General features: G+C 42.3%; 1 protein-coding gene across 2 annotated transcripts in view; it reads right to left on the bottom strand.

The window, feature by feature from the left end:
- Positions 1–578: 578 nt before the first annotated feature.
- LOC311020546 (ankyrin-3-like) overlaps positions 579–12632 on the bottom strand; it is an 88841-nt gene continuing 76787 nt past the window's right edge. Inside the window, exons 42-51 of one of the 2 annotated variants that reach the window (XM_084020634.1) lie at positions 11850–11924; positions 11509–11640; positions 10957–11100; positions 7162–8602; positions 6818–6980; positions 6438–6515; positions 6001–6084; positions 5757–5870; positions 4326–4414; positions 579–2601 (exon numbers count right to left, since the gene is read on the bottom strand). In XM_084020634.1, the coding sequence (XP_083876760.1) occupies positions 4343–4414; positions 5757–5870; positions 6001–6084; positions 6438–6515; positions 6818–6980; positions 7162–8602; positions 10957–11100; positions 11509–11640; positions 11850–11924 (2303 nt within the window). In that variant the 3' untranslated portion in view covers positions 579–2601; positions 4326–4342. Of the gene's footprint in view, positions 2602–4325; positions 4415–5756; positions 5871–6000; positions 6085–6437; positions 6516–6817; positions 6981–7161; positions 8603–8665; positions 10039–10956; positions 11101–11508; positions 11641–11849; positions 11925–12632 lie in introns of those variants that run through there. The other variant, XM_084020635.1, reaches the window with a different exon arrangement.

The following is a 12632-nucleotide window of genomic DNA, read 5'->3' as shown; positions in this document are numbered from 1 at the left end:
ACATGAGACGCCAAGGCCACATAAGGAGGGTGTGGGAAGATTTGCTATGTGTAATAAATAATCAGTAGGTGGCAGAGCATTTTCTGTACTAAGAACAGTATTCATATTTTAGTAGTACCATAGTAACAACAGATCATAGTCACGATCTGCATAAAATGTCCATCTCAAGTGGGCTATGATATGTAAACACAAACATAAGGCAAGACTGGGTGGGACTGCTTTGAAATGTGTTCACTTGATAATATATTATAGGGGGCGAGTGTGGCTCAGAAGGGTTTATCCTTGATTCAAGGTTGGTGGTTCAATACCAGACTCCTCTCAATATGTGAAAGCATCCTTGGGCCTTCTATTATTAATCAGCACACATGAACTATTATCCTCATATAGTTTCCTGGCCCCGCCAGGTGGTTCAAACATAGAAGCCACCCTGGAGATTGTTTTGCCACTTTGATGGAGCACATAATTCGTAGTTGAAGGCAGGTGCCTCTCATGACATCACTTTACTTACATAATAGAAGTGTTCAAGGACACAAAGACAAGAACAAAAACAATTGTATTGCAAAATCAATGCATTTTTATTTATTTTTTTGTATTTTTAGGTAGATTTTTTTTAAAGACATCTGAAACATTTCTGGTGGCATCATTGCTGCTATAGCCTCTAAAAGACCTTGAATAACCAAAGTGCTAGAATAGTTACATTTCAATGGCTTCACTCTGTTAGTAAGAATTGTACATCAAAAATCTGCTCAGGTGAAAACATATCAAACAAAATTGACAAAATTGATAGTTCAACCATATCAAAGGATCCTCTACCCCCTGATTGACACAGTAGTATAAGGGGATGTGGTACCGCACCCCGCCCTCCCCCCCAAAAAAGTTACATAGTTTTCATGTCCACAGCATAGACATCAGCATACTGAGCCATCGCACCAGTAGAACACCACACTTGAACTACATGGGCATCTAATGAAAACCAATACAAAGAGAATTCCTAATGTAATGTAAAGTAAAATCTTCGACACTGCATACAGACTCTCAAGCCTAAAAAGATCACACAGTTTCAGAGTTTAACACAATTTATTTAATGCTTAAATAATTGTTTTTGACCATCCAGTGTTTTGTCATACAATATGCTATTTGGAGCTACAATCAAATAATGTCTTTATGTGTCCTTAATGTGAGTAGGTTTTAAATTAAGGAAAAACTTCACGAAAAAAAAGAAAAAAAAAAAAAAAATCAAAAAATGAAATGCCCCAGTTTTCCTTTAATGCCACAGCAGCCAATAGAAAACCAAATTGACACACTGCTAAAATGAGTACAAACAGTCTAACAGTGTACAGAGAGACTCCTACACCTTATAGCCAATACGCACAATACAGTTATAATTTTACAGCGAGCCAGCTTACAAGCATTACATTCAGATAATTTCCTTCTTTTAGCAGAAGCTGCCCTCCGTTTTTACAGACAGACAAGACATCACACCCTCAAGAAGCTATCAAACTTTTTTCATCCTCATCCCAACATGATAAATGTTTTTAATGGTGTCCTTTTTCAATGTAAAATATAAAATCGGTGACAAATGTTAGGGCTATATGTGTACACAGATAAAGGGTTTTATTTGTCATTTGAATACAGTGTTTTGCAAACTTGTAAAAATTGTACATAAAATAATGTGAACAGCATGCATGAAAATATGAGTACTCTGAAAGGCTGCTTTTTCGTAGGATTAGATCCATTCCCACTTTGGGAATTAGTGAAATTTGATTTTCTGGAAATTTCTTCTGTTAAAATCAAACCAGCTTTTTTTTTTGTTTCATGTACAAACATTATACCTGCTCTAATAATTAATTATACAAGAACCTGTGAAGTTGCAATCTTTAAAAGTGGAACCGTTTCAAATAGTTTGAAAGCACTTGAAAAAGTTACTCCTCTAAGTGCGTTCTCCACAACTAGCTTACCCCTTTATTAAGAATTTTACACATTGTAATTTTATATACAGAAAAAAGCTTTTGTTAGTTTAAGTTTTAAAAAGGAAGAAACCCCCCCCAAAAAAACAATGTACATCCCGACAACAATGGGTTCAAGAAAAAACTATAAGGCGAGTGTTGAAGTTGGATCAGAAGTGTTCCATTAGATTTTTTCTTTTTTGTGTTATTGTGTCTACTTCATTCTTTCCACCCACCATGTGGATTGAGCTCTTGTGCCATCTTTGGTCACAGTTGCACCTGTGTGGTCGTCAGTAATGGAGTCCTTTGTCGTTTTCACAGCAAACGATGCTCCTCAAAAAAAAAAAAAAAAAAAAAGAAAGCTCTCACAACACCAATGAACCGATGGCACGTATTGTTTCACACACCACAGGAAGCAGAATCATTGTCCACGGGTCCACCACAGTCAAGAGGTGAGAACCTCCCGCTCCTTTCGTTGACAGGAAGTGAGTTTCTCATGCTCATGCGAAAGTCAGAAGGGGTTTGACTCCTCTCACGAGAAAACCGTTTGTTTGAAGCAGATATTTGCAGACTGGACCCTGAAGTCCTCATACTGGAGATCTCTAGCCCTCTGAACACCTATTCTCAGGAAACATCCAACTTGGTTCCTGTGCATCTGGAAGACACAGATTTCAGCACATTTAATGTAATACATTTATTGATTACAGTTGCCAGGAATAATACTGAATGCCATACATTTTTTACATAATTTTTAAAGGATATCATGGAAGACTATTTTCTACACACAAAAACACTTAAAAAAACACTAAAGAACAAAAAACATCACAATCTTCTATTCCTTCGACTAAATAAATGACAATATTTCAACAAGACCTGGTGGTCCTTGGGTTGTTATGGGGACCTCTGTTACCATAGAAACTCTTTTCCAGGCTTCACAGTAGTGCCATGTTATTTGTAATTCAGTTTTTGTACAGATGGAATGATTCACCGCAAACACAACACATGGGTGAACAGCAGTGGGGATTAACAGTCTGGCCAGTGGGATAACAAAGTCTTTCTGGATGCTACAATGCTGTTGTGAGTCGGGGATTTAGTGAACAAAAACAGGCACGGAGGGTATCAGTGGGCCAATATAATGCTGAGGTGCGTACTGCCCGTCGACCCTGTTCACACACACTCAGTGAACACAGAGGGCAGAAACTTTGCCAGGGGATAACGAGGCTCAGACATCGGTCAGCCAACGCCGAGTCTGTGAAACAGTGAGCTTTTCTCAGCTCGAGGACATTTTACAAATATAATACATGGATCAAAAACTCCTTATAGAAGTCATAATTTACCTTGTTGCCAGTTTAAGATGTCCTGCCAACAGTCTTACAGATGTTTACTTTATAATAGAGTAGTGCAGGGATGAAGGCCAAGGATTTTGAAGGCCCACCCTAGAAGTTAGCATCACACTGGTTCCCTCAACAAAAAAGCCAATTGGATTTTTCCACTGGATTTTAGATGATTACACAAAATAAGCTCTGTCATATTTTATGATTTGCATAAAGAAAGGATAACTTTAGGCTATAAATGAACTAATCCACGGTTACATAAGCACGAGTATACACAACGGGGTTGTGAAGGCGGACTAGTCAACGTGATGACGGCCATCTAAAAAAAAAAAAACTCATTGACTTTTGACACAAGGTAACTGGAAGGGCAAAATACTAACTAATTTCCAGGTTTTAGGATTAATTCCAGCTGCACTCTACGGTGCAGGGAAAATGCTTTTTGGGCAGCAACGGTCCATTTACGTTGCAATACCAGAAGTGGCCACTGGGCAAAATTGGAGGCAAAGCTGACCAGCGGACCAGTTGTTATTATACATCCATGGTACAAACGCAAACAAAGGAATTCCTTTTCACAGTTTTAGGTGAAGTTTCACGCTGTAACAATGTTTTGACAAACACCAGTTTATCCACTGGTTGCCTGGCAACCTCACTGTGTGTGACGTCATGTCTCCGGGTAGCGACTGTGCACGGCTGTTGTTAATCAAGGAATGGTTACAGCATGTAACTCCCTTGAAAACCGCAAAATGTTGTTTTTGTCACGACAGTTTGTTTTTCAGACAAAACTTGTTAATTAGCAGTAATGGTAGGCGTATTTTTTAAATAGAGGAAGAGAGATTTGCCAAAATGTTGAATCATTCATTTTAACGAACACATGACTACAGAGTGAGTGAGAGCCGTAAACCAAAGTGAGTAGAAATTTAACATAATAGAACCTGAGTATAATTGTCCCAATCTGGAGCTAATAAGAGATAAAGAGGACAACAATGTACAGATACATACATACAATACCGATTGTGTTCCAGTGAATGACAGTAAGCTACTGTACCTGGACCACTACCTCCCCTATGAGTGGAGCTTTTTATCCCCTGATCTTCTGTCATCTTTTCGCCGGCTATTCCTTGAACCTTCTCCTTGCTGGAAAACACAAACACACACAAGCAATAATGTTGAGACGTGGTATTATCTTCTAATTGGATAATCCATCACACAAACCTGAAACACAAAACTGAGACGAACAAAAAAGCAAAAAATCTGTAATCTGAAACTGGCAAATGTTAGTGGAAGCCCAATTGTTAGGAGTGTTATTAGGAGCCAAACCACACAGCAGCCAGACACCTGGAGGAAGAGAAGTTATTTTATTATTTAAAGAGTTAGGAACACAAGAGGCAGATTGTCACCACAGCAATCATCATGCCTCGTTCAGCCTACACAACCTTAGCCCTGATTTTCTGCCAACAGATCGTTTTTGGAGCTTCCCGACAAAATCCCCAGATCAGAGGCAAATCCACGTTGGCTTGGCACTCGCACATGGTTGCTTGAGCACCATGTGCGAACTGTCCAAAGTCGCAGACGCATTCGATATCTAGCATGCTAAATATCTGCGTCTGTTGGAGAGCCTGTCAGGGAGCTACAGCCAATGAGACTGAAAGACGTGGGTTGAAGGGAAGCCTGGGCGACTTCAACACTCCCGATTACAAGACAGCAGGTTGTGTAGTGAACAGTATCGCCATCTGACGACTCGTAAAGTGTGAACCTTCGTCACACTGTTGACTAATGGGTTAAATACTTTAAAAGACCGTTAAAACCACACAGTCAGGAGCACAGTCAGCATCCCCTTTGTTATTGAAACACAATAGACACCACACAAAACACAACATGCAAGAATGCACTTCAAATGGCTGCATTTACATTATTTGAGTTAATCGCGAACCAGTTAAACGCGTGTTAATCAAGAATTCACCTGCACTGCTGGAGGAAAATGCAAATCTAGCTGGTCCCATTTTGACTTCATGTTTTGACTTAAAGCTGCACTCAAACAGCGGTTTAGATGTAAAAAAGTGAGGTGCAGAGAAATCACATGTGGTATCAATAAACTATGGTGTTTCAGAGACAGTATTTCTTTCTCAACCTCTCTAACCCCGATTTCCCCTTTAACATTCCTCCCAAAAAAGCCTTAAAGTTAGGAGAAGTATCTTAATCACATGCATGCCAATGTCATATCGTATATGTATTCTGTATCTATTTGTAACAAACATATTTAGTATTTGTTGTATTCATTTCTCTGTAATTCCTCATATATTGCTCATTCTTTGTGATTCGTTAAGATCACACCTTCAAGTCCAGTGCTGCTTTAAGCCCATTTTTTGATGATCTGTTAATCTGTTAATCTAATGTTTCCTTAACTACTGATCCCTGTCTCCCATCCAGATTAGACGTTGAACCCAGGAACAGAGTTAAAGGGTATCTTCATGCCAACCTCTGACCCGTCTTCCTGTAGACCGGGACTGTGTTGAAGGTCTCGGTGCCACCTGTCACTTCCTTGATTTTCTGGTGTGGGAGAAGACACGCGCCGAATAACCTTCCTGATTACCTGCCCGGGTAGAAGGATATCGACAAAGGAAGAAAAGATCTGATGGTGTCTGCTTTCAGAAAAAAAACAACTCTCCGTGGGAAAGGTACAGGATAGTTGAATGAGTTGTGGAAATTAAGTAATACGTTACTTTTCTACTGACGAGGTTACCATCGTGGTCCATATAGTGTTCCTCGGTCACAGACTCGCCCGGTATATTCTTTGCTTGTTCTCCCTGCAAGTGTTTGTGGTTAGCACATGAACAAAAGCTCATACATGTCCGATTCAAATGTGGTAAAACAATCCTTCACCATCACCGCACCAAAGCAACACCTCTTAAGAGAATCGCAATGTCAGAAAGAGGCGGAGCACTGGGGTTAGTTTTCAACCAGCCAATGTAAACACCACAACAGTGACAGGTTGATTAGTCATGTACGCACACATGACTATCAAAACATCTATGAACACACAAAACAGTACAGCTGTCAGTACACCAAGCAGTTCCACTACAATGCACACCAGACCGCCTGGGCCAAACCAAACCAAACAAAGGCTCGGCTCAGCTGCTGCTCCAGGCTTTCGGGGTACCTTTAAAATGAGACGGCGTCTGAAGATTCTGGTGGTTACAGTCTGTTCTTCCTCTGAACCGGAATCTACACTAACCTGCTGCCGAGGAAGGTATAATCAGGGAGTTACATTAATCCAGGAATGGTGTCAGGAGGAGAAAGCAACACATGTATAGGCAAGGAAATGTGTTATTTGAGACATTTTGTTGATGTCCATTATCAACTCCATGGTTGGCTGTATTAAAAAAAATAGTGAGGCCTGGAATAAAACACTGAAGTTTATGTTATGTTCACAATTCTTCTGCAATAACAACATCAGAAACAGAAAATAAAGGGGATTTTACTCTACAGTGTACACAGTATTCGGATTTGATTAATTATTGTAAAATCTTGTAACATTACCTGGACTTTTTTCTCCGAGACTAGTGCTCCCTCTTCCTTTCTGCCATTCGATGATTCCGATGAGCGGTCCTGAGGTGAGTGCTTTGAGTTGCTGCCGTTCTGTCGCGACTTCCCTGATTCGCCCCGAGACGAGGAGGTGATGGAGTCACTAGAGTTCTCTTGGCTGTCGGGTAGGAAACACAGAATTAGGATTGCAGCAGGATAACTAAAGAAAAAAAAAAGCATTCGAGGGAAGATTTCTGAAAACATGCACCAGGAAAAGCAGATTTCAAATTCAGGTTGACAAGATTTTTTCCGCAGTTCTGTGAGGGATAACGTTTGAAGCGGTTGTATAATGCGTTTACCTTTCCCGCCTGTCGAGCAGGTCGGAGCTGACACTGCGGCCTGGCGTTGGTGGTTCCACATTGACGCTGGATGAATCACTGTGCCAACCTGAAAGTGAACACACTTCTTTTTCTGCCTGTTCAACCTGATCAAGAATCTCCTGAAAACTGGCCTCGGTGATCTCTTTGTCCTCCTCCTTCTCCTCTGAGCCTTCTTCTTTCACCGCCTCTTCCAACAGAGATGCCTCTTCTCGAATTTCTTTCTCTCCCTCCTCTTCTTCCTCATTGGATTCAGACTCACTGGGCTGAAGTTCCCCCAGTGCCTCAACCCAGGCCTGAGGGGAGAGGGGAAGTACGACTTGATCCTCGGCTGCCTGTTCCCCATCTGATGTCCCAGCAATATCTCTTTGACTGCCAGACAAACCTTCTTCATCTTTAAACTGCCGTTGTCCATCTGTGTCATCCACTCTGTCCCCCTGGTAGACCCTTTCCTCACTGCCCCCATCTACAGTTTGAATCTCAGCTGTTTCATCAGTACCCTCTGCTTCCATTATGGGACAACCCTTTTCCACTCTATGCCCACTTTCTATCAGATTCTGCTGTTCTTCTGATGGATTCTGCACATCTCTCACCTCCTCCACCTCGCAGGCCGCCCCCTCATCATTTATCACAACTTTCTCTTCCTCTGCAGACACCCCCTCCCATTCCACAGTGTTATTCTCCTCTGCCAGTGGAGACCTATCTTTTGTTACCATCTCACATTTCCTTTCCACATTTTTGATCAAGTCCTGCTCCACCCACTTTTCCACAAATCCATTTCCCTCTGCTAACTCTGCTGCAACCATCTCGACAACCTTCTCTATTTCCTCTGTCACTTCCTTTTCACCTCCTTTCAAACACATGTCTTCCTGTGTCCCGTCGGGAGAACCCATCTGCACTCCTCCGTCGCTCATCTGTGCTCTGTCAGGTGATGAAGGGGTTATTGATGATACTGATGAGAGTGAAGGGGAAGATGTGGAGTAAGCCATGTCAATGTCTAACTCACACATCACAGGGTGAGCTTGTGACTTGGGCCTGTGGCTCAGCTCCATTTCTTGACAAGACCTGTCCTCCTCCTCGCTCAAAAGCAGCTGGTCGTTCAGAGCGATGTGGGGCTTTCTGACCTTGGGAGGAACAGGATCAGGCAGTACAAAGACTGGGACGGACAGGGTGAGCTCACAGGGTCTGGGGGGGCTCCTAGGGGGGCTGTCGGGCTCTCCACTACCTGGCTCTATCTCCGGGCTCCAGGGCAGGGGCTGAGGCTGGGAGTCAGCTGGCAAAGGGGTATCTGGTTCTGGGTAATGGTGGTGCTGGTGGTGGGCAAGGGAAGGGTTGGGGGTGACGGGGATTTCGGGGTCCAAGAAGTGGGGGTCGGAGTGCAGTGCGGCTGGGGACTGCAGCTCCGTTAGAATGCTCTGATAATCTGTAGGTGACAGGATGACAAATGTAGAGACATACACACACCGAAGCATGCCACAAAGGAATATAACACACCGAAAAACACCCACCAACCCACACACACACACACACACACACACACCGTAACACATACACCATGGACAATGGCACAGAGGCTGAAGTGTAAAGCATGTATCCAGACAACCACTAACTGAGATGTAGTATGACAAACTAATATCCAATGTAATAAATATATACAATACATTGAAATGTATGTTTGAAAATAATCCACCAAATAAATATAATATTTAATATATATAAAGAGGTAGATTCAAATTGACAGTAAACATAAAAGCCATATCATGTTTATCAATAGTTGTTTGATTTTCAGTTATCGTGAGGTAAGACATTGAAAGTGGGACACATTAGTGACGTAAGGCCATATCAATCATGTAGTGTGGGATGTGTAAAATATTAATATTTGCCAGGATGTTCTGTTACATGCTCACATGACATAGTTGACAGATGAGAGATGTGAGAAGGGACGAGGGAGAAGAGGGAACAAGATAAAGGATAGAGCATGCTAAATTAATATTTCCATTGTGGAAGGGTCATTGGGGGTTGGAGGTGGAAGTGGGGGGATGGAGGGTAAACAAGCACCCTGGCAAGCAGGACAGGGGGACAGGGAGCGCAGGGGAGGGGAAGAAGGACTGGGGCTAGGACAACGGGACCCAGAGGGAGAGATGGAATGTAGAGTAGACAAGGAGAGAGGGGAGACCGGGCGAGAGGAGGAGGCTAGCTGGTTCATGAAAGATTCCTTGCTTGGAGACACGGCGACGGATGGTGAGGCCATGCCTGAGGGGGAGGAGATGGGAGGAACCGGTGCGGTGTGGGGTTCAGATAAGTTAGGGATGATTGAGGAGGGCACGAGGGTTAGGTTAGCGGGTGTGGTATTACAGGATAGGTCAGATCCGGTTAACGTGGGAGAGGAGGTGTTTGGTTCAGCTTGTGAACAGTTTGGAGCGTTGAGTGCGAGAGGAGTTGGGAAAGACGTGGGAGAGCCCGGGAAAGACGGAAGTGAAGAAGCAGTGGGTGACGGGGAAATACCAGGTGAGGGAGGTAAAGGTGAGGTGATGAGGGGGATTGGAGAAGACGGGTGGGGCGAGAAAGGGAAGGCAGGGGATTGACGAGGGTCAGCAAGGGGGAGGTATAAGGGAGGAGGTGGCAGGAAGTTGGATTGTGGCAGTTTGAATAAAGCTGGTGGTGCCAAGTCTTTGAGTGAAATGGAGGACTCATAACTCGGAGACCGGCGGAACGAAAAGTGGTGGCAGTTAAGTGCTGCATTGGGTGTAAGGGGAGTGGGTGGGGGGGTTGGGGTCGGTGTTGGAAAGAAGGGGCTGGTTGTATGCAGGATGAAAGCAGCTTGATTGCTTCTGGGAGTTAAGGGGATAATCACACAAACTATGGGAAAGGAATGAGACAAGATGTATGCAGAAGAGAAAAGAGAGAAAAAAAAGTGACTTGGCGGAAGAGGGGAAAAGAAAACATAAAAGATTGATAAAACATGCTTGCACAAGAAAACAATAAATGATGTTATTTGAGGATGAAGAGGCATTTGAGGGATGGATGAGGACGGGGCAACACATGAGTCTTAATTTGTTAAGAGCCGTCATGTGCTGTTATCAGCAGGAGATGTTGCTGTGGGGAGGTGATGGGAGGCAGGAGGAAGAGGAGGAGGCAGCAGTCTGGTTTCACAGAGGAAGAGATTCTCTCATCTATCCAAGGAAGGCTCAGAGGAACTGGAGGAGAACTAGGAGAACTAAACTAAACCAATAGAGAAAAGCAGATTCTACAGGGTTATAACATTTCTACGTCAGACATAACTAAAGAAAACAAAATAAAAGTACATAGTATGCAGCATGCACTCAGAATGGGATTTTAATAGTGGATATTGCTCATTTGTGACAACTGGATACACAATTGTGATTTGTAGAGTAGTATTCACCTGAGCAAGACCTGATTTCAATAAAACTAGATAGTGGATAATTAAACAGAAGCCAATTCAAGCCAATTAAATTGTTGAAGCGCCATTAAAAGTATGGCTATAACTTAGTGAATTAAATTAATTGAAGAGCAAGAAGGATTGAAATTTAAAGTAGGACATCGTAATCATTTTAACTTATCTGTAAAGCGTGGAAATTAGGAATGCATTTGGACAACATTAGGAGCCAGTTGTACAGAACAAAATCCAAATCTGGCTGTAAATCAACTTCTCTAGAGATTTGTACCAGGACTCTACATACATAATCCATGCACTGGCACAACAAATAAAGGTAGCAGGGAGAGGTAAGAGGTCAGCTAGACAGAGCTAAACTTTACCATCAGCCTGATCCCGGAATACAGCGTTATCATCGGCAAAACATCTCGTGCCTGAAATGTTACCATAGTCAAATATTGGGCCCTCCAGTAAAGTCACAATATCCATCCGATTGACTTTGGTCAGCACTGAAGTTAAGGCATCCGCTGTCAGAAGAAATAAGACAAATAAAATAAATTAATTTAGTCAACTGAAAAAAGTTAAACATGGTTTGTAAAACGCGACTTATTCACATGTAGCAGTAAGCCTGTTCCTAAATGTAAGCATCTTACTGGGATTGGTGCTTGAGGATGTCTGAACTGATGACAGGTTAGAGAGAAAATACAAACAGAGAGGGAGTACAGACGGAAAGACAGACATGGGAGGTACTCTGACTAGGCTGGACTACACAAGACGCTTTAGAAAAAAAACATTCTGATTAATGAACTAGCATTAGAAGTTTGTGTTCTCAAGGTGATGAACTTTTAAGCCATAAATTAAGAGACTGAAACTAACGTGAAAGAGATACAAAGAGAGGAAAAATGGAGACAGAAAAGTATAAAAACAAGTCTTACTTGTGGCATTTTTTCCTTCCCGACTGACCCATTTCTTAAGCAGCATGAAGCTCTGGGCTGTCAGAGAGTTGGGGTTCTCTAGTCTGACGTGGTTGATCTCGTCCACTGTAAAGTTCATCTCTCGAGCCAACTCTGTGATGAGACAAAGGTAGCAACTTATATATCAATTCAAACTTTAATGTACATTTACAGTGCAAACACAGACTGCAGAAGGTAACATAAGATACCCAGCTCTTTAAGTTACTCTGTTAGCCTGAAGATGGCAGTAACTAACAGGGTTTGAAAGAAAGTTAGGTAGGAGAGAACTAAGAAAAAGAGAGGCCATAGAGAATGTTTCTCACCTGTCCAACTGAGTCCCAGGTGATCTGCAACGATAGCCATACGCAAGTCTGTTCGCTCACAAGGACTCTGGGGACCTGAGAAGATAGAGGACAATGACTCATCAATACCACTACATTCTGCCATCCCTATAACCTAATGTAAGAGAGAAATAAACGTGTACATCATTTTCCTTTTCTGGCCACTCATTCATCAGAATTAACAACATCAATCAAGATTGTGTTGAAAAATATTTATATCAAAATGGTCAGCATATTAGTGTAATATAGCTGTAACATGGGTACACTTATTTCCCCAGGATGGCAAGAAAAGGATATTTCACACTAGAGACATAATGAGCAACTTAAATATGTTCATAGAGTAAGTGGTGCTCTGTGACTGTTTGTGGTATGTATCCTCTAGGCAGGCAGTAACTGTCATGAGAACCACACAAAACAAAGCATAACATGACTCAACCGACTCATTGTTCTACAAATCTAGGATGGAAAAGTTCTATGTTAGGATCTAAAATGTCAACATGCGAAGACGCTTTTTGTGTGTTCTTTGTCAACACTAGTTAGTTCAAATGACAATCGATAGCATGAAAGATTCTGTAAGGACAAATGACTACAATAACTTGGTAGCCACCCCGCACAGACAGACAGACAGACAGACAGACCAGGGAGTTGTCAAAAAAGGGACTGGTTGTGCCAGTGGACCAGTCACTACTACTGGCATGCTCAATCTACTATACGGAGTTTTAAAAGGGTTGGAAGAGGGGAACAGAGAAAAGAGAATCTTGCAAC

This window comes from Eutrigla gurnardus (assembly GCF_963514095.1).
Source record: "Eutrigla gurnardus genome assembly, chromosome: 11".
Lineage (NCBI taxonomy): Eukaryota > Metazoa > Chordata > Actinopteri > Perciformes > Triglidae > Eutrigla > Eutrigla gurnardus.
This window is presented reverse-complemented; position numbering and strand designations above follow the sequence as displayed.